A 27818-nucleotide genomic window follows, 5' to 3' on the forward strand; every position below is an offset into this window, starting at 1 on the left:
TACCTTTTCTTCAAGGTGGTGTAACCTTTTTTCTTTTAACAATACTTTGCCAGATTTGTTACCAATGGTAACTTTTAAGCATTTTTCACATTTGAATTTCATATAGCAACTGTCTATGTCAACCTTTTGACATGCCCAATGTGGCAAAGTATGGTAAAACGAAAGACAGGTATTCTGTCAATCTTTATAAAATTACTCTCTTGTGTCTAGGTACAAGTTGAAAAATCATTTCAAGGATAAGTGCACTTACCCGTTTGGCCCCCTCCCCTCACCTAACAAATCCTACCCTTCCCATCCACAGTTTTATACTTACCTAGATCTGATGCCCACGGTCTCCGGGAATTGTTTACATCCCTCACTGCAAGTCCTCTTTCTCTTGGCCGCATTTAGACCTCTGAGGCTCATCTACCTCTGCCTCTAGGCTGATAGACAAGCGCAAGACTTCTATGGGGCTCCGCTGCACAAGCACAGCCAAAAAAGAAGGGACTTGTGGCTTGGGATGTAAACAATCCCCTGGAGGCTGTGGGTGGAGAGGAAAGGTCGGATGTTAGGTCAGAGAAGGGGGCAAAAATAACACCCACACTTTGTCTGAGAGTGCACTTATTCTTAATATATAGATGGCAGATAAAGGTGGCCAGTGATCACTGCTAATAAACTAAGGTATTCTATACAGTGGAGGTGATGGCCAAATCAGCCAACAAGTTTAGTTTTGGAAACAAAATTAATAAACATGATTGGTTGCTCCAAGCCCTCTTTACAGTATAGTTTTGGGCTAGAACTGAGATGGTCTCCAACATTATTTTGGAGCCATCAAAAGTCACCTTTTTACAATTATGGGGAAGTGAAGATTAGAATTTCAGGTTTCTGATCATCTAGGGTCCTGGAAGACAAAACAATTATTAATATATTCTTTTCATCTCAAAACATTTTTTAAATACATGATTGGTTGATATAGACAACATCTCCACTTTTCTTTATTTTACAAAATACTCCTAAAACAATTTAATTTCATGTCTATCCAAAACAACCCTTCCATGCAAAAGGCATACTTCCTTTTATACCGTAACTATTTCTTAAGCAACCAAACCCCCAAAGCCCAATTCAACTTTTGGCTTAAATCAGCTAAGTGCATACCAGGTCCATCAATACAAAAGGTGTGGAAAAATCTCAATTTGTTTTCTTTGGAAAGCAGCCACATCACGAGTAGAAAAGCCTGTCCCCTGCCACCATGTTGTAGAGAAGAACTGTACTTCTCTGTGTAGAAACACTGGTCTCTCCGTAGAGGCTGAGCATGCCCTCTGCTGAGTCAGACCTATAAGCTCTACAATCTGCAATAGCTCATACTCCCTGCTAATTGGAGAGCTTTAGATCTGACTCTGCAAACATGGAGGCATGTCAGACCTCTGCAAAGAGACCACTGCCTCTACACATTAGAGTCCCACTCTACAGCATACTGACAGGGGACAGAATGTTCTACTCTAGTTATGGCTAATTTCTAAAGAAAACAAAGGCTTTGCATGCCTCTTATTTTGATGCCCATGGAATGTATTTAGTGAATTTAAACTAAAAGTTGGGCTTCAAGGCATGAGGTTCCGATTTGCTAATTTTCTGTCATGCCTGATGCCTATAGCAGCTAGCACAAACCCAACCAAAACACAGAAGAAAAAGAAAGCCTTTTATGTGAAGCTGAGAAAAAGCAAAAAGTCCAAATATTTTAAAAAATGCAAGTATACAGAAGGATGACCGTTTGGGCATTCACTGCCCAAAGTCACTTTCCTACAGTGATAATGACTAGATGTTGTACTGTAGTTGAGACAGTAAAAAAACAAAAAACTACTGTTGAATCATACGTATGGTTTGATTTCTTTTGCCACTCAAGAGCTAGGTTTGGCTTACCTTCATGGAATGTTTACTACTGTGTGCCAGTTTTGTACTGAGCATTACATACAATTGATGTTAAAAAAAAATGAAAATGATGATGTATTTCTGTAGAACAGGAACATGCAAGAGAAAAAAATGTATTAGAATTCCTGAATCTGACATTATGGAGCGTAACCAGCCCCACTCGATTTAAAGCCACAGCAAAATGTTATAAAAATGTTGGTTTCAGAAGTGGTAAAGACACATGCTTTGTAATTGAATCACAAAAGAAAACATTTCCTTAACGTCACTTAGACTAAAGTTCACTTATCTTAAAATTATATTGACTTAAATGATGTTTTTTTTGTACTTATAAGCTGAAACATGTTGAAGCTCTATTTATACAACTTGTCATACTTAACCACTATAAATCCAATTTAAACCTGTAATATTTCTATACACCTTAAAGCAAGTCAGGACGCTGTAAATACAATGCTCAAAGATCTTATGTCAAATACTTAACAAACAAACATCATTTTATCTTGAAAAACAAATCTTATCTGCAACAATTACATACAGAATAAGGGGTGCTTGTGTTTGACCATGAATGCAAAAAACCCCACAAGTTTCTTCCTTTATTCTCATAAGTCACTGTATATAATTTGTGCTTGTTGACGACGTTAAGTTTTTTTTTCCTTCTGCTCGATGTGCAAAACCAGAAATGCTTGTAGTTGTCCTCATTTAGCCTTTTTTAAAGATCTCCCACTAAAACCACATGTTGCCCCTGGCAGTAAAACAGAAAATCGTTAAACCAAACCATACAATATTTTTTTTTTTTTTTAGATTTTGTTTTTTTTAAATCTGGCTATCTTGACTGGAAGAATTACTCTGCTATACTGAATAAAGAATTAGGTGTTTCAAAAACTGAAACAGAGGTAGAAAGTGTATAATGTTATTTTTTCCTGACATTCCTGTTTCATAGTATAATTGAACTGTAGTGTTATTGTTTTCTTTTTTGCAACAGTCTATATATGGCCTAATGACAAACAAAAGATTGCACGCTGTATAATATTAATTTCTGATCGAGGATACAAATAAAACAGAAAAAGTGCCTACTGTGCTGTACCTCAAATTGTTTCGCCAGTAAACAAGAAGGATTACATTTGATAATTCAGTTCCTTGTTAAAGTCTAATATGTCGCTAATTGCTTTTAAAGTGTCTTTTTTTAGAAAAAGACCAACTTTTCAGTGCACAAGAAAATGTTTCTTTCCACTGCTTCTCTAACTATTGTATTAATATTTAAATGGTGTTATAAGGGGGCAATAAACCTTAAACTAAAAGATACTTCAAATAAAGAGGTCATATTAAGAATGTATAAATACATACATAAAAAGCCTCCTACTTTGGCATTGCACAAACACAGGCTGTGCAGCCTTGAGGGCCGGTGCACACCTAGGCGACACCCCACGGCGCGGTCAGGAGTCGCCCAGCTGCGCACCAATCGTGCTGTGGTTGCCATTATTTTCCAATGACACCCCAGTCGCACCGGGCGGATTGCGTGGTTTCCCGTCGCAATTCCGCCCGTGCTTCCGAACACTATGATCGCGGCTAAAACAGCAGTGCGTCATGTATCACAGAAAAAAGGTACTAGGTACTCACACCTAGGCGATTTATTGCGCCGATTGGGTCAAGCGATATTATGCCATGCAAAACACAGATTCACATTGCAGTCAATGGAGTCTTTGCACACCTTTGCGGTTTGTCGTGCAGACAAAATCGCCTGTCGCGCAGAAAGTTGGAGGAGCAATTTTCGGGAAATTGTCACACATTTTGGGCTCCACAGACATCTCTATGCATTGATAACCACATGGTTTTCAATGAACAGTCACGCAATCGAAAACGCGCGACAATCGCGTAAAAACAGCTAGCCATCTGAATTGCCTAGGTGTGAACCTAGCCTGAATGTTATCATACAAGTCAGGCTGATGATAGGTTGACTACCGGACAGGAAGTCAGCAGTGCAAACCAAAATAGCTCTCTCTACGAAAAGAACACTATCTGAAATGATGCAGGCATATTCAATAAGGCAGACTAAACAGCAAAGTGCAGTACCTCATAGTACAAACCAGAATTCGTCTTTAAGCAATATGATATACAAAAATGTTCCCAGCACTCAGCGATAGGACTTCAGAAAACTGATTAGCTGAAATGGGTTACTGCTCTTTGTACTGCCCTGCTGAATAAGCCATATTGTGAGATAACTCCTGAAACCTTTTCAGACTGTGGCTATTATTCAGAACTCATATATATGAATCATCTTCTACTGTAGGTTTACTGATCCTTTAAATCTGAACTGTAACCAATTTTCCCAGTAACATGCATTTATATGTTTGTGCATTAGACTCCATTAGATGCACTTCTAATGAATGTTCCAGCTGGAAAAAAAATTCTGAAAAACACCAAATGAAAGAGGCATTAAGCCATGTGAAAATTGTACAAAATGTTATAAAAAGGGAGACCCTTGGCACTTGCATGATTATAAAATTGTCCCAAGGGTAATTATAATATTTTATGAAGGGGGTCAGAACTACTTCATCCCCTTGCATATATGTCATTGTTTTTAAAGGCTAAGTGAATCAGAAACATCATGTACAAAACCTGACTGGCCTTGTTAGTAATGCCCTGTGACACGGCATACCTATAATTTAATTAGTAGGATAGCTATAAAGCAAATAGCTAATAGCGTGGAGTTACTCACAACAGTCCTTTCTACTATTTAAAAAAAGAATGATTGGAGTGCTTATGTCATGGAATGAACCTAACTTTGTAAGTACAGACACATAAATTTGTAAACCGCCTTTCTGGCCAGATTCTGCATAGTTATCCCCCCTCACTGCTGGAGAGGCCTACAACACCAATAAGCAGCCTCCCAGGTATGGAACAAGTCTATAGGCGTCATGTGAAATAGGAAACATAAGGTGCAAAAAAGTCTTTGTTTCATTTGGCGCTTCTGTCTACCAAATAAAGTTATGTAAACGTGAATTGAATAATTAGATCAAGAACTTAAATGACACAATGGTGAGGCATTTAAAAGAATGACACTTTCTGTCAGTCTGTACATGCAGAGTGCTGTCACACAATCAGAAAGTGCGATACTGTAGTGGATGCAGTGACAGACCATTTGCCTGGCATTGATCTATAGACTCCTTGCAAGTTTGCACTGCCCAGTGTTCCAGTGCTTAAGCTCTTAAAGCACGGAAAAGATAGCATCACGCCTCTGTCAAAAGCTGAATCAAACATTCTGGTTTTGCAGAAACTGTTCGTCATTGCTATGTGAAATATAAAATGTGCATAGCAACCTACAGTTGTAATAAAATGACCCTCTGACATTATTCTAAACTTGCAGGGTAAAGGCATATAAGTTCGTTCAGAGTCTTCTGTGGAGCTGTGTGTCATTCTTCAACAGGTGCAGTCAAAGCAGACATAGAGACAGTCTGCCCAAAAGTTGGGCAAGGTGTAAATATTTCCATGGACATTTATCTTAAGATACTGCAAACTATATATGATTACTGAGCATTGTATCTCCCATTAACAGCTCTTTTTCCTCAACCTATGATCAGACAGGCGAGCCAACAAGGCTTTCATCCTCTTAGCTTTCCATCCCTTAGTGTACTTTAGTTCCATTGCTGTTCACCATGCTCCAAAGAATAAGGGATGGTGCTGGTCATACAAAGTGCACCTTATGAGCCAAGTCAAAATAGGTGACTGATGAGGTCCATAATAGAGGGAGACTAGTATTCCATCAACAATAAAACACATATTTCAAGACATCGTAAGACAATATTCCACAAGAAACCAGGTTCAAGTATACTCTATACCTGCTCGCTTCATAAGATGTATACTCTCCAAATACCATACGGTTTAATCAGAGAAGAAACAAAAGTATTCCCTTATATTTCATGGGCACGTGTCCTCGTACTTCTTTCACAAATGTAAAGCTGATCCATTGTGGTTTCTATTTCATAAACACATATTCATGCCAGCGCAAGCACAAAAGATCTTACAGTCAAAACCGTGATGGTACAGATTACACCACTACAAAAAAATACCGAGAGTCGTGTGCCACCAAAAAGAAACCGGGCAGCATTTTCCTTTAAATATACTGCTGCAGAAGCATGGATTTTAAAACTGCTACATTTCTTTTGAAAAGATGCAAGAAAGTGATATGTACAGCAGCTGAACTTTTTGTGTGACAGCTTTGTTGACTCAAAGATGCAGTATTCAGATAAAGGCTGAGCTGGACCTCTTGGACCTTTTGATCATGCTGGGATGGAAATCTGTGTGGCGACGGGCATGCTTGGTCAAGTGGTCACTTCTCATGAACCTCTTCTCGCACAGGGGACATCGAAACTGCTTCTCGCCTGTGTGGGTCCGGTAATGGCGGGTCAACTCGTCAGATCGAGAGAACTTTTTAAGGCAGTCTGGCCATGTGCACGGAAAAGGACGTTCACCTATGGGGGCAAAAAAGAATTACCTAAAAAAAGAGAAAAAACAGAACCCACTAGAAGTATATGTAAGCTTTACATTATCTGTTCCCTGAAATGTTATCAAAAGGAAAACTTGTATACAAAGTTTAAAGGTGATACCGCTCCTTTGGAAGAGGTATTTGTTCTCCTCGCTAAAAAAGTTTACTCACATAACCCTGATTGAAAAGTCTTGTAGTCTGTGTAAAATGAACACAGAGGTTCTCCAGACAACTGTTAAACCTTTTCCATTTATTCATTGAGGGGGAGCTGTACAATGACAGCCCTCTACTCATTAGCGGCATGATAGAAAACACCCATTTGGTTAAGTTTTGATGGAAGCATAAATATGATCACATGATTCAGGGAATGGGTTGTGTCTTTCAGAGCCTATACACACCCAGGTGTTTTGCTTTGTGACAGATTTACTTTAGGGCCTCTATCCATGGGCTTTTATTTGCAGCAGAAGTTTATCATAAAAGTCTATGGGAAATCAAAAGCAGCATGGACCAAGTCAAATGCAACTTAAATGCACCGGTTGGTGAATTCTGAATAATCTCAGGATTGATCTCAAGCTAGGTCAAAAGCAAGCTGCATTTGCCCATTGACACAAGCTAAAAGCCTGTAGACATAGACCCCTATATTACACTAGAGGTACCACGTATTTCAGAACTGTATGCACCATGGGACTGCCCAACTTTTATCCACTCTAATCTGCAAATGTTAGCATTTTCTTGAAATGTTGAAGGCCAACTTGCCCCCTAAAACTTTTGATATGGTAATTTTGCATTTGGCATGAGGTTTTCAGCACCAAAAACAGAGCAAAACCATCAAGTTGACTTTTAGGTGTTCCTAAACAATGTTTCTTAAAAACACAACTCTCAACTTACCTAATATATTAACTTAATCCCCACTATGAGCCCTTTTACCCAATACTTACACCCTCCCCCACCCCCTCCCCCCGATCCTAAACCTTCAAGTGTGTCTAAAGCCATGGTCACTGGGAGGGAGAGTGACGGGAAATACACAATTCTACAGTCCTCACCAGACCAGTAGGTGACAGCTGTCTAAGATTTTCTCTTATAGCTGTGTCCCCAGGAAAGGTAAATGTCACCAATAAGACATAGACAGCAGAAAAAAACCGAAAAAAACCTGATAGACGTTTTACCCATTCCATGCTTTATCCAAAACTAAAAAGTTTGGCTTTAGATATACTTTAACGTAAAGCTTACTCTTAGTTCTAAACCAGCCCCCACCCAAAAAAAACTCATCCTAGCCCCTAAAGCCTAACTACTATTTAGATTTGGATAGAGAAGGGAAGGGTTAGAACCCCTATCAGGTTTCTATTGCCATCTGTGTCCTTATTGGGGAGATTTCCACTCAGTACCTATCAGAACTTCTGTTTGTTTTTTTGCTGTCTGTGCCTTCCTGTCCTGGTGACAATCCATTACCCCATTACAGGGGTAGAAAATGTAGGAACATTAACAATCTAATATACATTTTAACTCCTTCCCCCATTCCATTCAAATTTGCCTTAAGTTAGCAAGCAAATATTTCAGCAAAAAAATATATCAAACCAAGCCCCCCTCTCAATACTAGACAGCCTCTTCTGTTCAGATTTATTATTACTTCCAATCCAGTCCTGGACATCATTCTGTAAAAATCCCAGTATGAAGAAGCATGTGACACACCACACTCCTTCCCACAATGCCATGCCTGGGATCTGAGTGGGCAGTCACATGGGGTGGGAGGTTTACGATTTAGTGTACAATTGTTGATAATTGCCCGTGACTTTGCAGGAATGGTGGTAAGTATCCGAGCAGCAAGGAAGCAGTGATAAAAAGAGGCATAGGCACTGGGTGATGCTACCAAACGCTGTATGGTGGTTTGTGGATTTGTTGATCCTGACTTTAACCCTTCTTCTGACTTAACCCCTATATTAATTCAGAATACCACATAATCCCTTCTTCTGCATACTTACCTCGTCCTAAGCTAGACACTAGAATGGAAAACTCACCGAACCATCCAACTGTGCTAAATAAGAAAGTGTGGGATGGCCTTCCGGGATGTGTCAATGGCTGTAGGTCAGAGCCATAGATTACAGTTTCAAAGATCCTGTGGCACTTTTGTACGGTTTTGAAGGTACATGCATGTTGGAATCACGACCAATGCCTGCTGTAATTGTTTTTGGTTTTTTTTCCTGACGGGTATACTTAAACGTTCACAGACGTTAAAGTAGCCAGAAATCAACATGCTTGATTGAAACCAGCCACTCTGAGAATAGTTTTTGGCTTGGGAAGTACAGCTACAGATAATGATTCCATTCTATGGGTATCCTTTGTATCACAGCCCTTAAAAAGTTGTCCTCATCCCTGCTTTACAGATTTCCGAGAAGGACTTACACTTTATATAGCTCTTGGCTCCTTAGAAGTTAGAGCTGCATGCTACAAATAATTGAAGAGAGTCCTCGGGAGTGGAAACAACCCCCTATTTTCTCCCAGGTCCATAGTCAGTAAGATTCAATGGAAGGACATTCCCTTGCTCAAGCATCATGGGGTCAGACCCAGTGGGATCAGGTCTAGGAATAGCAGCATATTATAGTTTCTTGTCCTGTGTAACCACATGCTAAATGTACTTTCTTCTATCAGTGAAAACAAAGTAACAGAGGGAGTGAGTAGCTGTTGCTTCAGAAATGGTTTTGTATTGCGATTTATGGGACTTGTGATGTGCCTTATATCTATAAGTTCTAACTATATACAGTACATCAGCCCTAACTCAGGAGTTTGGGTTATGGAAAGTAAGCACAGGCTTCATCAATAAGATAAAGTGCAATGACGTACAACTGTTCCCCAGCCAGTCCCACTTCACCTTTCACTTTAGACTGAAACTGAAAGCTCAAAGCCTTCCTTTCTTATGCTGAATAGTTGTTATGACTTACTGCTCCGAAACCTCCAAAAACAGAACCTTCTTCCAAACACAAACACCACACAGGCCAAAATAACAAGTTAGTATGTCTCATATATTATTATATGTCTCTGTAGCACAAGATCAAAGCGTGCTTTGAACCTTAGCACTTACCACAAGAAATGATCATGTATAACTAGGGCACAAGAAACAAAGGTATGAGAGGAGCTATGTCAAGGCCTTGTGCTCCCTACTCTCATATATGCAAGAAGATCCCATGTACCTGCCACATTTCCTATGGTAAAGCCTCGTGCTCCCTACTCTCATATATGCAAGAAGATCCCTTGTACCTGTCATATTTACTATGATAAAGCTTTGTGCTCCCTTCTCTCATATATGCAAGAAGATCCCTTGTAACTGCCACATTTGCTGTGGTAAAGATTTGTGCTCCCTACTCTCATATATGCAAGAAGATCCCTTGTACCTGCCATATTTGCTGTGGTAAAGCCTTGTGCTCCCTACGCTGATATATGCAAGAAGATCCCATGTACCTGCCACATTTGCTATGGTAAAGCCTCGTGCTCCCTACTCTCATATATGCAAGAAGATCCCTTGTACCTGTCATATTTACTATGATAAAGCTTTGTGCTCCCTTCTCTCATATATGCAAGAAGATCCCTTGTAACTGCCACATTTGCTGTGGTAAAGCCTCATGCTCCCTACTCTCATATATGCAAGAAGATCCCTTGCACCTGCCACATTTGTTGTGGTAAAGCCTTGTGCTCCCTACTCTCATGTATTCAAAAAGATCACCTGTACCTGCCACATTTGCTATAGTAAAGCCTCATGCTCCCTACTCTCATATATGCAAGATGATCCCTTGTAACTGCCACATTTGCTATGGTAAAGCCTTGTGCTCCCTACTCTCATGTATTCAAGAAGATCACCTGTAACTGCCACATTTGCTGTGGTAAAGCCTTGTGCTCCCTACTCTCATATATGCAAGAAGAACCCTTGTACCTGCCACATTTTCTATGGTAAAGCCTCGTGTTTCCTACTCTCATGTATGCAAGAAGATCCCTTGTACCTGCCCCATTTACTATGATAATGCCTCGTGTTCCCTACTCTCATATATGCAAGAAGATCCCTTGTGCCTACCACATTTACTATGATAATGCCTTGTGTTCCCTACTCTCATATATGCAAGAAGATCCCTTGTGCCTACCACATTTGCTGTGGTAAAGCCTTGTGCTCCCTACTCTCATATATGCAAGAAGATCCCTTGTACCTGCCACATTTACTATAGTAAAGCTGTGTTCTCCCTACTCTCATATATGCAAGAAGATCCTTTGTACCGGCCACATTTACTATAGTAAAGCCTCGTGCTCCCTCCTCTCATATATGCAAGAAGATCCCTTGTGCCTACCACATTTGCTATAGTAAAGCCTCATGCTCCCTACTCTCCCTTGTACCTGCCACATTACTCAGAACTCTATATATACTGCGACAGAACAGTCATAAATTCCCACACTTGTCCTGATCTCATGATACAGCAGTCACCCACAAAAAACACTCCATTTGTTCACAGGGCTATCCGGTCGACTAAATCTAGACTCATCAATAATCTTGTTGCCTGTGCACATGACACATAGCTCACTCAGCACTGCAACCCAGTAACATCATTCCTAGAAACGTGGGCCCCATAATGTAATTAGCACTCCTTGGCTCGTTCAGCTGTATACTTTTATAGATCAATATATAATAGAGGGACAAGTGACATCAAGTAACAGCTTGTAACATTGTACAAAGGGACAGCCGTATCATAGAGCACTAAAACGAGCTTTCGCAGCCAGCCTTGTTACTTCCAAAAGCCAAATACAGCATGTACCCTAACCTTTTATTAATATCAATGGGCAGATAGAACACTCATTCAAATATGGAAACAAGCCATGTCATCATTGCAAAAGAAAATTGTTGTATAATGAGCTAGACAGCTTCACTTCGTGATGCCATCATACACTAAATGCTCACTATCACTTATGGAAACGTTATACTTGAAAACCTATAACCTTATTGCCATGCACACGGGGTGGGGGGGGGAAGTCTTTGTTTTGCATCTGCAGCTGTTTCATAACTTCTTTACGAGTGAGCAAGGCTGTACTTTTCCACAGACACACCCAGCCTTCACTCTTTCTTGACTGTGACCAATTAGGTGCATGAAAACAAAAGATCCATGCCGAGGGTTTCACTAAACTCAATCATGAAAGTCTTCCTGGTGAACATTTGTAGAATAATAAACAATCAGCTCTTTAATAAAAAAACAAAGCAGCCTAGCAAAGATCTAAAAACTACAAATGCTGAGGCTAAAAGCATGTGATGTCACCTCTAGCTTTGGGTCTCTCGGTGCTATGTTAGGCAGGGTAACTGCAATGTCATCCAAACTGATTAAAATGCAAACAAGATGGAGCTTTCTAATCTCAGACCTCCAATTTGTATTTTTTTTTGTCTGTGTCATGCCATGAATCACCACACCCTTCATCCAAAAGACAGGACAGACTAAGGAACAAGCTCCTTCTTGCAACGTGAATCATAAAGGTTATCCTGATTCATGCCTTTTACTGGTGCCCGAGAACAAGCAGCGAGACAGAGAGAACGGAGAGACACAATGCAGATGCATGTAGATTTTTTTTAGCAGCATGGTAAAACTACTTTAAATGTAATATGGTATAGAAATGATGGAAATAAAGTGGCGTAGTATTTAATGTCATGGTGATTCAGCTGCTGTTTGAGATAGAGTGTCTGCGAGACACACTATATGCTGTCTGAGCGCAGGCGGTGGAACAGCAGAAATACAATATCCTCAGTCAGTCTCAGTGGAAGAGGTAATATGAGGTCACCTACTTGGTATGGGAGTGCGGAAGCAGATAATGAAGAATGCGATTAGACAGTTCGCTCTTACCCCTGCTGGCTCTTAATCAAACAAGGAAAAAAAAAAACCAAAAGCACAGGAAAATACAATACTGCCAAGACGGGAAAGGCTCCTAGAAATACTTCAAAACCTGCTGAATCTAAAAATAGACTCTGCTTGAGAACATGTTGTTGACGTAAAGTCTCCTAATGATCTACCACTGGCATAGACTTTACGGGGACCGACCCGGGTTACCAGCTCGGTGCCTAACAAACCGGTGCCCTTAATCAACTCAACTTAGTTCCCCAGCTTCGGTAGCAAGATCGCTACGGCAAACGTGGCATTTTCAGAAGAATGGGTTGTTCTTTTCCGAATGCCTTCGTTCGTGGCAACTGGACATAGGTATGCACCTGCTGAGATCCCTATGTTCAATGAATGGCACTCAAGCCAGGTGTATGGTGCTTGTTGTGTGACGTCATGCTGCAATACACGTGTGAGTGGTAGCTACCCATTGGTTGGCTGGGTTACAAATATAGGCGTAACCAAAGGGTGTTCCCCCGAATCCACGGGAACCACCCCCCTTCAAACTCAGCAACACATCGCTACGACTACGTTGCCAAAAGCAGCATGTAGCACTGAAAGGAGACACAACTGGTTTGGGTCAAGGTGTCACCAGGGAGGGGATGGAAAACACCAATAATAGCACCTCCTCCACACATTGTACTTGGACTCGGATAGTTTTTTTTTCTTTGCTGCAGTCTACTCCAGCACTCAGTTACTAAGAACAACATGGTATCAGTGACACCTGTCTTCTGGTAACCTAAAAGTGGACATCAACCGGAGATGGTCCTCATTTATGTCATGCAAACAGTATTGGGGGGGTACCCTACCATATTGAGTGTATCCTAAGCTATTCCTTTGACCTTATTGTGCAGTAAGAAGCAAATCACACATCTGTACACCATCTTCTGGAAGAGCCACCTTCTCACTTCCACCAGTATGCTTGCAAACATCAAGATGTCACACAAACCTTACGTGTCTTGGATTGGAGACACCTGACTGCAGTCCCCGAGGAGCCAGAACTCCAGGACGTCTTTGCACAGACCGTGTCCTCATTGGGTATTTGCTTACAAATATGTGACAAGGAAGTAATGTGAAGGGTTGCTAGCCTCAAGTTGATGTCACCATGTCTTCTGCTCCTCTAGCCATGTGTCTAGACAGGTGCTTGTGATTGAGGTGTCTTTATTACTTGAATACCCTACTAAATGTGGACCCCATTGCCCCATCCTCATTCACCCACATACCACCACCAGGTTGTGCTGACTCAGCAAACCTTACAAAAAAGACCTTAAAGGGAACCTAAGCTGGGTACCCAGAGGTTGCCCTCTGTGGTTGGGGGTTCAGCCACGTGTTACTGACCTGTGTGGACTCTGTAATGGGCTTTGAGGTGGGATGATTTGCCATAGACTTTGCCACAGCCGGCATAGGGACACCTGTGCCTCTTTTCACTAGCGGAGCCGGCGGGGCGTGGCGGGGAGCTGGGCGTGTCCGGGCTGGGTGGGCGTGGCTGCGTGTTGCCCGCTCCGGGGCTGTAGTCCGTATGGCTGGGAGTAGTGCTGCAGCTGTGGCCGGACTCCGTGGTCACATCACTGTCCGAGCTGAGCTCCTCGTCGCTGTAGACCGGCGAGGGCAGGGGCCGGTACTTGTTCAACTCCAGCAGGCTCTTAGCTATAGTCAGTAAGGTGCAGTAGTCCTTCCAGGCTTCCGCCGGCCCCTCGTGGTGCTCCTTAGCCGTCACCCCCTGCTCGGCCATTGTCCCCAGCAGGTGCAGCCCCGTTTCGGGCTCGCTCATCTTCCTCAGGTGCTCGGCAGGTGCGGGAGCCTTGTCCTCCGCCGCCTCCAGGTGCCGAGTGGTCGTAGTGCGGTTGGAGATGGACACCAGACACTGAGCGGCTACGAAGTCCGTGTAGGCGACAGCTGTCATTGCCGGCTGAGTGTAGAAAAGGGGCTCGGGCGGAGGAGAAGTAGTCGGTGCGTCTCCTGCAGCTATCAGTGTGTGCTCCTCAGTAGCAGCACCCAGCCCCTCATCTTCATCAGACAGCACTAGTCTGGGACCTCCCCACTTCTAGTACACAATGCCCCTCCTGTGTCTGCAGCACACTTTACCTTCTTTCACAAAACTTGTGCCAGACCCAAGGCAAAGCATCCCACACGTGGCCGCTACTAAACAAGCGGCATTGTCTTCCCGGCTCTGCCATAGACACACGGCAAACAGCGATCAAGTGGGCACAAGGTGCTTTGTCTCCCTCAATACTCCCAGTGCATTCATCCTCAATCATACAGAGTCTGGGATGAAATCTCAGACAAAGCTGTATATGAGACACTTTTTTTTTTCCTCTCTCCCCCCCCTTCTCCACCTCTTGTCTCCTTCCACTCTCAGGGTTCAAGCATTCTCCTGCTCAGTAACAATTTAACAGAACCCCCACGCGTCACAATGGGATGCGGCTCCCATAGGTTCTATCAGAGGGGGACATTCTATTCTGTTTACCTCCGTCCCTCTCCCAATCAGGGCGCCCCCCCCAGAAAGAGGCGGGGAGACAACTTAAGTCACGGCCAATCAGATTCCTTCTACAGTTTCCAGCGTGCTGCTCAGCCAGACGCACATACACACACTTACAGACGGGCACACAGCTGGCTCTTAAAAGGGCAACGCTTTACCATCTGTCCCTGTTCTCAGGGTGTTACTTGTGCACGAGAAGTGCTCTGGGATCTCCATTTAGAAATGAGTCACCTGTTCACCTGACTTTGCCTTTCCACTTGCTTGATTTTATGCTAATTGCAGTGGAAGAGCCCTTAGCTGGTGGAATATTGTTTGACTGATAAACTACAGGAAGTGGAAAGCATCACTTTAAAACTTCCATAGTTTACTTCCATAGCTTAGAGTTTAAAGCCCATGACACACTGCACCTGAAGCCATGCGGGGCAAAGCTGCATGGTGCGGACATTGGCATGCAGTGTGCGAGGTGCGGACTTTGGCATGCAGTGTGCGAGGTGCGGACATTGGCATGCAGTGTGCGAGGCGCGGACATTGGCATGCAGTGTGCAAGGCGAAATGAAAGACTTCATCAGCCAATCGGCTCATGCGTAAGAACTCTGTCACATACCTGATGTGGGTCTGAGATGACAAGAAGATCTTTTCCTTGAAGCACGGGTCTGAACGCCCCTGAGAGTGGAACAGGGCCGAACGGACTGTGTGAGGCACGGGTGCCACTGGATAGAGATGCTGAAGCCACCGGAGTGAAGCACCAGGCAGGTAGTCAGCCAAAAGCGTTCAGGATATCAGATGAGTGGAGTCAGAGCCAAGCTGGGTCAGTAACTGGCGAGCTGGGCGATACAGAAACAGAAGATGAAAGTTGGGTCAGGACAAGCCGTGCAGAATAAGTGGTACCGAATCGGCAGAGTAGTGGAACAGATCGAGGTCGGGAGCAGGCGGAGAGCAGCAGAGTCAGAGGATCAAGCTGGGTCAGATACAGGAACAATCGGGAATCACGCTGGATACTAGCTAAAGAACTCTCAGCACTGAGTGCATGCAGGATGCAAGTTTAAATAGGCCTTTTGGCACCATGATTAGACATAAGCGCCGTTGCGCGTGAATGTACGCATCAGAGCCCATGCACACAATTACAAGAATTACTAGCACGAACCTGTCTCCCACGTGCATGTGCAATGGCTCTCACGGTACCTGTACTATGACTGCTTGCTGGGCTTTCCTGACAAACTTAATTGAATTTGTGTGATGTGCGGGTTTATAAGCGCGAGCCAATTGAAAATAAGAAGTTTTCATCTTGCCACACTCGGCTATGAAACTGCAAGACACTGCTTCCCTTTTTGCGTGCAGTGCGTCACAGGCTTTACACATTCTCATCAAAGTACCAGTATATATGCGTTACTGTAGCAGCATGTGTGCATCAGACAGCCCACTGTTCTATGCTGAGCACACTCCCAGCATAGTGACCAGGCTGGAGTAGATGGCGACCAATGGCTTCAATCCTTCAGTTTCAAAGCTTAATGGAACAAACTGAAGAGAGAGGCTGATTGATTGCCATAAGAAAACTGCTCCAGCTTAATGTGACAGCCAATCACAGCAATCACATGATCGGGGGCCCATCAACTACCAACACTATGATTTCCATTAAGGCTGCCAGCAGGGGGTTAAATCAGATGTGGGCAAACTCCAGTCCTCCAGCTGAGGTGAAACTACAAATCCCATGATGCATCTGTCTTTAGGAGTCATGCCTGTGAAAATCGTGCAAAGCCAAGAGCTGGAGGGTCGGAGTTTGCCCACCCCTGGGTTAAACTGTATTTCCACTTTTGCAGTCAAATTTGAGAAACCCCCTCTATATGTTTGCTATGTGTTCCCACTCAGAAACCTTATCTAAAAAAAAAATATTTTCTTCCCTATAAGTTGTTTCTTTGGAGCAGGTTTATATATAGGACTACAGACAGCTTCTATTGCTAAGAATTAGGGATGCACCAATACCAGTATCTGTATTGGTGCCGATACTGGGCATTTGCACGATTACTCATACTCATGAAAATGCCCCAATACTAAGTGCTTTACATTTTTAAACAGAAGCGGGGAGCTCACGGCAGCCTTCTGGCGACCCCCGGTCCAGCTGCACATGTCATCCTCCTCCTTCCCATCACCCACACAGCCCTGGTGAGACCCTGCACGCAGCCTTGGTGAGCAACACAGAGTATGTAGCTTCATAATATTCTGCATTGCAGTATAATGTATTGCTGGGACTTGTAGTCCTTTATAGCTGGTGGTATTCTGCATTGCTGTATAATCTATTGCTGGGATTTGTAGTCCCTCTACAACTTGGTGTCAGTGGCAGAACTATCGGGGTGGAAGCGGTTGCAGCTGTGACTGGGCCCTGGCGCTCCACCACTGTCCTAAAATCATTAGTCTGTGTTGAAAAACTGTCACATGAAACTAAAAAAAGGTATGGGCAATAGGTATCTGTGAGTACTTGAGGAAAAGTATTGGTACTCGTACTCGGTCTGGAAAAAATGGTATTGGTGCATCTCTACTAAGCATAGATGGCAATGTGCAGATAAGGGACAAAGGGGGAGTTTTTTAAGTGCATTAACATACAATGTCCCACCCAAGCCTTGAGATCTTTAACCCTTTGTTAGGACAGACACATCCTGCACATCTAATTAACAGCTAATAATGAGACCTGCCAGTACAGTACAGACAGGGTTAATTATGGTAAACATAACTCCACAGCCCCCTCCTCAATTAAGCTTTTGCACTAAGTAAAAATGTAAGCAGCACATTTTAAGTTATGCAATGTAAATGGGAACATGTATCAAATATAAAGGAAGTGTTACCCCAAGTTGTCTGGAAAGTGGAACTACACAATGTTTCTTCTCCAGTATTGAAAACAAAGTTTGCCAAGTTTTTGTAAAGTTTTGTAAACTGTTAAAGTTAATCTAAACCCGATCAGTAAAGTCTCATACATGCTAATGGATTTTCAAAAGTTGTTTTCAATCACTCTACAAATCTGCAGCTTTTAATTAAATGATCCGTGGCGATCTTGCCATGAAGGTCCTCGTTCAGGCAGATGCCTTTATGGGGTGACAACTTTCTCCCAAATGTGCTCATGTTTTGCCACCCTGTCATATGTGTCCCCTGGTTGAGACTACAAGCAGCCATAGCAAAACACATTCTGCAGACATGGTCCATTGTTGTCATCATCATCATGAAGCAGATTCAGAGCAACAATGAGTAGCCAGCGCTGAAGACAGGAAGTCGCAGAAAGAGTCTGGAAGAGATCAGCAGCATCGAAGATATAAAACAGTGTGAGTGAAAACAGTATGTCAATAAAAAAAAGACCATTGTTTATAATACACTGTGATTTACCAAATTAAATATTATCTAGGTAGGTTTATAATTCTACTTTAAAGCCCATTTCTACCCTTGCAGAAGTATTTTAAAGATTCATATGAGAGCAATGTACACTGAGTGTACATTAAACAGGCATATGCAGTTGCTGTATAATACAGAAACTTACTTTTGTTAGCTGTCTTCTTCATCTCCTCACGGCTATGTGTAAATTACAGGCTGCTGTGCACACAGTGGGAACTACAGTGTAGGGCATGTAAAACTAAATTTCCCACAATGCTATGCTTCCTTGTACATGAGCTTCTCTATGGAAACTGAGCTCTCTCCCCCCATTCATTAATATTAATAGTGCCCCACCATCCCTGAACAGTGTATTGTGCCCTGGGGAGGCAGAGCTGGTGTGCAGTGATCTTGTTATGCCACAGGGAAGGGGTCATCTGCTTTACAGACTGTAGAAGAGAATCCAAACCCAGTGTCAGACTGAGTTTCCTGTGGAGGAAATTTTCAATTTGTAGGACTTAGGCCCACTAAAAAATTCAGTAAAAAAAAAAGCTAGCAATGTGAGTCATGAAAATGTACAAACATACAGTATACATCATCACTCAATACATACTAATTACTTGCAAAGGTGGAAATGGGCTTTAATCTCTCTTATAAAGTTCCAGACTGTCAAGTGCATGCAACTGGAGCAATATGTTACTCCATACCTGAAAGTACTTGGTGGCTCCCAACACTAAACAGAGCAACAGAAGAGAATAGAGAGAAGACAACACCGCTACTGTACACAATAGTGCCAAAATCGTCTGTTCTTAAGAGTCAGATGTACTTAGAAAACATATTTCAATTTTTGGTAGATGCTGGAGAGTTACATTACTTGACAGTTTCTAATATTGCTCAGGACCCTGATTATAAAATCTCCTAGGTTTATACACACATAGCCATTATGAGTGAGTCCCTCTCAGCCTACATTATATCAGGAGAAGTGACAACACCCAGAGGTGGGTAGGGATATCCAGAACTCCAACATGGGCAGACACAAAGCTAGGAAATGTGGCAATGATCTTGCCAGAGTCCTCGAGAGATATGAAAAAACAAGGGGGTGACTAATTCCATCAGGTTCCATCTATAACCAAAATGTGCAGTAATGCAGTATGAAACTTTGCCTTTGTGTAAGAGCTTCCTGTAATTAGGACCAGTTACTGCTGTTCTCTCTGCTTGTGCAGGATGATTGGTCATGTATCAGCCCCTCTCCTGTAGCTTTCTGTAGTGGGTGGGTGTCGCCCACAACTCTGCTCTGTGCAGAGCCGTAGCTAGCTCCTTTTGCGCCCGAGGCAAGAACAGAAAATTGTGCCCCCCAACAGACGTTTGCGGTATGTGATGTCATGCACCCCACCACCAGGATGGCGGCACAAATACACTGGTGGCCAAATCCAAAATAGCATAAATATTTGTTTTGTTTGAGGAAACTAATGAAAACATTTTTAGTTTCTATTCATTTCGTCCTAAACAAATGTTTAGTCTTTGCACATGTCTAGTAATATGAGTGTGTGTGCATGAGTGTGTGTGGGGGGTGTTTTTGTTTTTTATTTATTTTTATTATTATTTTTACTGTTGAGGGGGCTTTGGGGAAATATCGGGGGTCTAGACCCCCGACATTTCCCTTTTGAAATAGAAAAAGAGATTGAGGACACAGAGTGCTCTGCTCATACAGGTGGGAGAGAGCAGCGGGGATCCAAGGAGAAGCTGGAGCCTGTGCCACTCCTCTTCTCCCTGCCGAGCCGCGGCAATGTTGGCAGCCTGGCGCCCCTGTTCCCAATGGCGCCCTGGCTGTGCCCCCTCTCAGTTGCGCCTGAGGCAAGTGCCTCACTCGCCCCATGGTAGCTACAGCCCTGGCTCTGTGCACAGCCTATGTACAGCACAGGGATGATACCACTGCTACCTTTACAAGGCAATATCGAGGTTCGCAAAGGCATTTGGGCATACAAAGTGGATTTATATGCTTTGTGGCTACTGATGAATATATTTAAATGAAAGTGTTTGAGCACGGAGTTCAGATTTAAAATATGTTAGAGTGTTATGTGTACATTACCAGAGATGCCTTTTAAGACATACGTATGGCGTAAGCTTTGTATTTTTGCGTTATCCTCGATCAATTTCTTAGGCTTCATTTTTATGTGAGATTGAAGTGTCAATATATAAGGGAAAATACATGCCTAATGATATCGTATTGCTTACTCTAGTCATTTGTCTTCAAAGAAAATTATTTATTGGGGTAATAGCTGTACTTCACTCTCCTAAATGCTTCATTTATGTCATTTATGTTGTCATGACTTCAAATTGCAGTGTCATTTTACATCTGCTGCAAAGATCCACTCTTCTGTGTATGATCTAATCTGTGTGTAATCCCTGCTTTGACGGCATATGCTGAGTTGGAGGGTTCTGTTTTCTATAAAGGCACGACACATATATTTTTAAACAGGTTTTCATGTTCTCGAAACCTTTCTCTGCCTCCAAAGCTAATGAGTAATCTACTTTATAATGTGACTCATCACATCTATTAATAACCGAAACAAAGTAAACTACATATAATGAAGTTGTTCACTCAAATGTGCGAGTGTAAAATTTCGGTAGCTCATGTTAGAGAAACATCTGCTGAGTTCCTGCAAGACTAAATGGTAAGATATTACAAAACATGGTCTTGGGACCACCGTGACCTCAGGATTAACTGAAAGCCTTTCAATTGTTAAGTGTTGTTATAAGATACAATGAACTGACATTTGATAGAAATACCAGCAGCTCTACTCATTTCATTCAGCAGCCATTAACTGTACACTGCTTGTTTAAGATTACATTATATAAATTGAATTGCATATAGAAGAAATAGTTATTTTATTAGGCTATTAGAGTAGAATTTGACAGTAGCTGTGAGTCCCAGTGCTATGGTGACCTTGACACATTTGTCACATACTGCTCGATTTTATCAGAGCTTCCCTGGACATTATTAGGCTTCCTGAAGTTATAGGAGGCTTCAAAAATCTCATTTAAGAGGACTTGTGTGGACTTTGCCAGGGCAATGCTTGTCCACTCTCTAATGTGCATTCTTACCATATTTTCCAACAGCTTCTGAATAATTCCTATTGTTGGAACTTGGGGGCAGCTTCCTGTCATTTTTAACATGCAACAAATGTTCAAAATGAGCATGAGGCCCTAAATAACTGCTACCTGGTATGATTTAGGCAGAGAGCAATGCCAGGGAGCAGGATAAAGAGCCAGGAAGCCTGATGCTTACTGAAGGCCTGAAGAAGGAGCAGCAGTACAGCAGAAGACAGCAGGTTATTGGGTCTGAACCTTTAAAGGAAGAGCCAGTGCTGGGTTTTGAAGACTTTGGTGAGCAACCAGTGTTGAACCAGGTGCCTGTAAACTCCCCTGCTGCTTTTCCAATGCCTTAAGTGTGTGCGCGTGCAAGATGTTTCAGCACAAGGACACCTGGTTGTTATGGAGAAAGAATATCTCTTGGCTATGCCTAATGGTGCACAAGAGTGCCTGTAGCAGGCACTAAAGCAGTACTCGGTGGGACGGTCATCCCTGGAATATCCTCTCCTATAAAGAGCTTGGCCTACTGCTGTGTCATTGACAAGTGATAAACAGCTTATTGGCGCTGTCAAACTGTGAGTTGTAGCATCTTTAGGTAGGGTTGCAGCCTCTAAAAGGACTGTGTTACAAATGGATAGTGGGAAAACCAGAGACAACAGGGTGCCCTGTTGTTCATCATGGGACTTAGTCACAAATACTAAAGTTTGACAGAAACAACTTTTTGTTCAGTGACTGAATGGAACGCAAACACAACCCCATCCAGATTTACAGGGTCCCTTAGAAAGTACAAGATGTGCTGACTTTGCATATGCTGGAAGAATAGGCTCATGGAACACTTGCATGCTCCCTTTTGCACACTCTACAGGCTTCATTTGACCAGATGGTGCTTGCATTGGATAAAATCTTTGTGATTACTGTGTTGATTCCTGTGTTTGTAAAAGAGCTTTAACGATTGTTACCAGGAGAAGGATGAATCTATACCTCAGTCCACAGATGAATTGTGAGATCTCCTGAAAACCTGGCAGAAAAAAAAGGCAATGGGCCAATAAATGAAAGCCGACTCCCAAAGACTACTTGATGGACCAGTTTATGTTGGGCCTAAGAAACCTGCATGTGAGGAAGACCCTAAGAATAAAAATTGGAGGCCACCCACACATTAACCTTCTTCCACTACAACGGATAGCAATAATCTTGAGCAAGGTAGAAGAGGCCACTAATATTGTCATGAATATGCTTTTACAGGCCACTTTGGTGTAAATTCCAACTGCAAGATATTAGAGTTTAGGGAGGCACTGATGCAGCTCAAGATGACAATAAAGCGCTGACCAAGAAGAGTTCAAGATAAAAACGTAATTGAGTTGCGTAGCACCTTAGAGCCCCACCATGAACAGGTGGTTGCTCAGTGGCTATGTGTGAGACACAAAATAGATGGCTGTTGGATGAACTGGCTGCTAGACACTAAGACATTACTCAGATACCATTTTGCATTGAAGTAGTGATATAACAAGAAATTCTGGTTAGCAGTTATAACATGCAGCAAGTTAACCATTTTTTTGAGCAGTATCTCTGAGACGGGTTTATAGCTATGGGGAAAATGACTGGTCTGACGTGATTGTTATTATAAAAAAGATACCTGTTTTAGTAGCGTTACCACCGGATCTCCACTGACCCAGCAGGGTAGATCCTATGGTAATGCCAGTGAAGAAAGCTGTAATCTCTGTTTGCTCTCCAAGCCATATAAAGCAATCAGCTGGACCCAGAGTCACCAATTACTGCAGCAGTGGCCACAGCTGTAGTTGTATCAGGGTGTTTTAAACCAGAGCAAATGCTTGAAGAGAAAATCCATTTCATCTGCCAGCTGGTGATGGCTAGTGATCTCACAGAGTCAACCTTCATAATGTATATTAGGATCTGGGACACTGTGGGATTCAGAAAGTTGTTTGAATAGGTGCACTTATGTCCTCAGCAGCCCAAGTGGAGCAGAGTGAGGTCTGCTGGAAGGTAGCATTCTTTTACCTTGGTAACCTGGAAACCTTCAAAAGCCTGAGGATGTGGCAGCAGGAGAAGACTTCAAATTCCCTTCCCGCTTCACCATTGTGTTAATGGCTCTCAAAGACAGATTTTGACTGGTTAATGTGATGAGATCCCCAGGCACAACCACTGAACTATGGCCTTTGCAGGGGTAGAGGAACCTGAGAAATTAGAAAACTTGTCCCAATTGTTCTTTTTCTTTGCATGATAAGTGGCAAAAACAGACTCCACCATCGCTTGTCCTCTCCCCACACACATGAAAATAAACATTTACCCAAGCCAAAAGGCTTTGTTTGTGGCAGTTTTCTAGCCTTGTTTCCAAGGGCAGTACAGTTGCACAAGCCCAAAAAAGCCCGGAGGTCAATGGGCATCTTTATAGTAAGACCATCAAGAAAACTTGAATCAGAGAGAAAGAAAAGAACTGTAAACTTAGTAACTAGCTAGCCAAGCTTACTATCATTCTGAAAAGTGAATCTAGCAAAATCATTACCCTGGTGTCTAAGGGCGGTTGGGTTGCATATGCACAAGGCACCTCGGAAGTCAATGGGCATCTGTATTGTAAGGCCATCAAGAAAACTCAAATCAGAGAGATAGAAAAGAACTATGAACTTAGTAGCTAGCCAACTAAGCTTACTATCATTCTGAAACAGAATCTAGAAAAATAATTACCATGGTGTCTAATGGAGGTTGGGTTACATATGCACAAGGCACCTTGGAAGTCAGTGGACATCATTATTGTAAGGCCATCAAGAAAACTTAAACAGAGAGAAAGAAAATAACTGTAAACTTAGTAGCCAGCCATGAAAGCGTACTATTATTCAGAAAGTGAGTCTAGTAAAATAATTCCCCTGGTGTCTTAGAGTTGCACATGCACAAAACACCTCAGAGGTTAATGGACATCATGAATGTAAGACCATAAGGAAAACTCAAATCTGACTGAATGAGAAGGACTGTGAACTTAGTAACTACCCATCAAATCTTCATCATCAGAATTAATTAAAATATCTGGTTGCTGTGGACAACACCACCTTTTCACCAGCTTTTAGTAACCCCTATTCTTACAAAATTATCCAGCTCATTTGCCTTTCAACAAAAAGTATTGTGCTTCCAGCACCACAACCTTCTGTGTTAGAGAACAATAACATGTTTTATCCCCCATCTTCCAGCTGAAAGTCTCTGAATTTACATTGCAATAATAGGACACATGCACTCGGAGCTTTTGCTGAGTGACCAAGAAGGATCCTCAGAAAAAAAAAGCCTGAAGGAATTACTAAATTTAGCTGATTTCGTATGCATATAATTAAAAACTGGATAAAGTCAGCTCAGGCGACATGAGTAGACAGGCTTTTTCCCAGATTAACTATTTGCAGTGTCTCAGCTTTCCCGGGCTGTCTTGTTATCTGCCTTGCAGAAAACGATGCAATGGCACTTTTTAAAAAATTATTCATAAAACAGCCTGTTTCTGCTCTTGCATGTGTGGCTGCATTAAAAAGAATTCCCATGAACTTTCCTGATTCATCAGAAAGAAAAAAAAAGCTTGTCTGATGTCTCATTGAGAACATGCCTTGTTTACAAGATGAGCTTCGGCAGCGCCGCTTTAAGAAATTGTACTGCAGCAAGCAGCAGGGAAGTTCATCTGAGGACACAGATTCAGTTCTCAGAAATCCCCTCTGCTGGAACATGCAGTTCACTGTTGCACATGAACAGACTGCCCTGGATTTGAAACTGCATCCCGCCCTGAACTGTACAGGGACAGAATTGGGGAGCTGACAATGTGAACGTTAAAAAAAAACACAAACCCTTTGTTTCATTAGTTCGCCTTTCACAGATCGCCCCATTCAACTGTCAATTTCAGGACAAGGGAGAAGGGGGGGGGCTCTTCTCTCCTGATTTATATTTCAGAAACGGAAAGTGTTATTCTCTGTGATTTCATAAACAAGAAATGTTCCATTTCAATAAAGCACGATGGGGCAGGAAAACCAAGATCGGCGCTCGTCAAGGAATGCGAATTGTCGCACGTGTCACGTCTTATTTTGGCGCGGCGCATCGCATCTCAAATTAACTATCATGTCTCAGCCCATATAGTTCATTTGCTGCATAGTAGAATGATGAATAGTCTTGCACCATCATGCACCTCTATTGCGCCAAATATTGACAGAACCATTATATATTTGGCGCAGACCTTTTGTGCGAAATGTCGCACCTTTCTTTTCCAACCCTTCAAATTGATCTATGGTGCATCTATAAAAGCAGGGTTCTGTGCCAAATATTTAGTGCACCGACAATAGTTTATCTGGCCGAACGCATAAAAGAATCACCGTTCAAGTAGTGATGATAATTTATTCACTGCCGGAGGAGGATTATTGCACGTAAAATCTCTGCATGTAATTAAACTGATTTAAAAGGCCACCCTTGAAAGTAACATCTCTGGGTGCACAGGGTGCCTTATGAGCAGAGAATACGGAGATAAAATGAGGGGTCATGCCCAGCTCTGTTTAGTGACAACAGACGCTAACTGTAGTAAACACATGGCTGGCAGCCAGAGTGCCAAAACGTTAGCTGTCTCCAGCTTTTGCCTTCTCTACTTAAACAGATCCTAGAATATGTCGTGGAAGCCAAGTGAGAGGCTGATGATGATGATGAGGAGGAGGATGATGATGTGGGCTGGGAGAGGTGCTGAATTGAGCTCCAGATAAAACTGGAAGCAGCTTCTGCAGCTGTTGAATATAAGGGATGTTAGAATGGATTTCTCGAGTCAGACACAAAGAACATTCTTCATGCAGCAGTGTGCCACCTACTGATGTGCTCTGAGATAAATGCCCGATTACTAGGTAGGGCCACTTTATAGCACCTTATCTATGGGGCTTTTCAGGATACTGCTGAGAAATAGTGTCACAAAAGGATACAGCGGGATAATAGCTTCCCCTTTGCAGGAATTATAAGCTTAGTTTAATGCTCTTTATTAGCTTCCATTTTCAGGGGGGAATCATCAGTTTTATAGAGTGATTCTCTCCCTAGCAAGCGGAAAATAGTATTGTCTGAGATAACTTTGGCACAAGTACTGGACTGGTTAAATTGCGCTGATGTTTGTAATGCATTTGTCAGACTAGTTTTCAGATCTGGAATCCTATTTTCTGCAGGTTTCTCTATACATGGACAGATGGCTGAAAGAAACAGAACACTATTTGTCTAAAATCAGCGGTACACCTATATTTAAAGTGATACCAAAGTCAATAGGTTTCTGATGCTGAATAAATCACTTACAATGGATGCTGTTCCTTGATGTTTATGGCAGAGGCATGATGGCATTTGCAGTTTCACCACAGGTGGAGGGCCAAGGTTGCCTATCCCTGCCATAATGTATCCGTGCTTGCCCCTTCCAATGCATCATTATGGCAGACACACTGATCAAAAGAAGGAAAACTTATATTGGTTTAGGGGAACCTAATTTTAAACTTTTCTTCTATGACATTGAGAGAAGGAGTGCTTTCATACAGGTATTGAATTAACAGAAACAGCAGAATGCGTGTGGCTGTTCCAATAGTGATCTTGGCATCCTATTGTTTTAGCATAATCTTTGTAGTCATAATATGGGGACGTGTCAATGAATACATCATTTTCTACTCATATTCTACTGTTTCAAAATATTATTTATTAATACCTACACATTTCTTTAAAGGAGAACTATGAGGTGAGTGCTTTTCACTCACCTCATAGTTCTAGCCGACCTGTGACAATGAGACTGTCACAGGTCAGCTCAGTAGATCGGTAGGTGAGCGAACACATGCCGGTGTTCGCTCACTTCTCGATCCTGTTACGGCAGAGAGCCGTGACAAGGGAGGGACTGGATTCCCCCCTCCCCTGCTCCGATCCGCCAGCGCTGACTGGCGGAACGTACGGGGGAGGGGGCGGGTACAGCTGGCTCTGCCTCTAGATAGGCAGAGCTAACTGTCACTCACACAGCTGGGCGGATCTCGAAATCGATGTCGGGATCCGCTCCGGCTGCGGTGTCTCAGTATACCGCGAGCTGTGGCTCGCGGTATACTGAGCTTAGGGTGACGGGAGGACACTAGTTTGTGTCCTCCCGTTACCCTAAGGAGAACTATGGGGAAAACCCCTGACCCCATAGTTCTCCTTTAAATAAAGGGGGGTGACAGTTTATAATCTTCCAACATTCCTTGCATACCTGTTTTTTCAGAGAGTATTTGATACATCTATGCTGTGTTTGCAGACAATGACACATTCTAGTGAACCATAAAAACTGTAATAAAGAAATACATTCTATTAGTTTATAACATTAACATTTCTTCCATAAATATAATTGTTAACACGTTTCTTAGATCAGTGCCCACTTTATCAGAGGATATTGGAAAATTGCAGACTGAAAGTATTATCATTTATACACTCTTTATCCTAATTAGTTCCGGTCTGCACATCAATGTTTCTTACTGCTAATTATTATTCACATCTGCAGCTCCTCTTAAAAAGCAAGACCAACGGCCCCTCCAGACATACCTTCTGCTTGTTGCCCAGGGAAATATTCTGATGGTCCCCCATGGCTAACTCACTGCCAGGGGGATCAAAGTGG

At 42.5% G+C, this 27818-nt stretch overlaps 1 protein-coding gene across 2 annotated transcripts; it reads right to left on the bottom strand.

Moving 5' to 3' along the window:
- Positions 1-4002: 4002 nt before the first annotated feature.
- Positions 4003-25099, bottom strand: KLF9 (Kruppel like factor 9). Of its 2 annotated transcripts, XM_018555645.1 has the most exons (4): positions 25089-25099; positions 24331-24334; positions 13615-14191; positions 4003-6371 (listed from the first exon to the last, which is right to left on the bottom strand). In XM_018555645.1, exons 3-4 carry the CDS (start codon positions 14177-14179, stop codon positions 6142-6144), a joined length of 795 nt encoding a protein of 264 aa, XP_018411147.1. In that variant the 5' UTR covers positions 14180-14191; positions 24331-24334; positions 25089-25099; the 3' UTR covers positions 4003-6141. The 2 variants fall into 2 exon arrangements, with proteins under 2 accessions (XP_018411147.1, XP_018411148.1); XM_018555646.1 differs by lacking the exons at positions 24331-24334; positions 25089-25099 and adding an exon at positions 16275-16278 and having other exon boundaries at positions 13615-14203.
- Between the last annotated feature and the right edge of the window lie 2719 nt (positions 25100-27818).

The sequence above is a fragment of the Nanorana parkeri genome, unplaced genomic scaffold (assembly GCF_000935625.1).
Source record: "Nanorana parkeri isolate BGI_ZX_2015 unplaced genomic scaffold, ASM93562v1 scaffold206, whole genome shotgun sequence".
NCBI lineage: Eukaryota > Metazoa > Chordata > Amphibia > Anura > Dicroglossidae > Nanorana > Nanorana parkeri.

What these genes read in the sequence shown, in the direction of transcription:
- KLF9 (XM_018555645.1), bottom strand. Translation starts at nt 14,179, where the DNA reads ATGACAGCTGTCGCCTACACGGACTTCGTAGCCGCTCAGTGTCTGGTG. An exon ending in CCATTACAGAGTCCACACAG is followed by an intron (nt 6,372 to 13,614) that starts GTCAGTAACACG and finishes TTGCCCCCATAG; the next exon opens with GTGAACGTCCTTTTCCGTGC.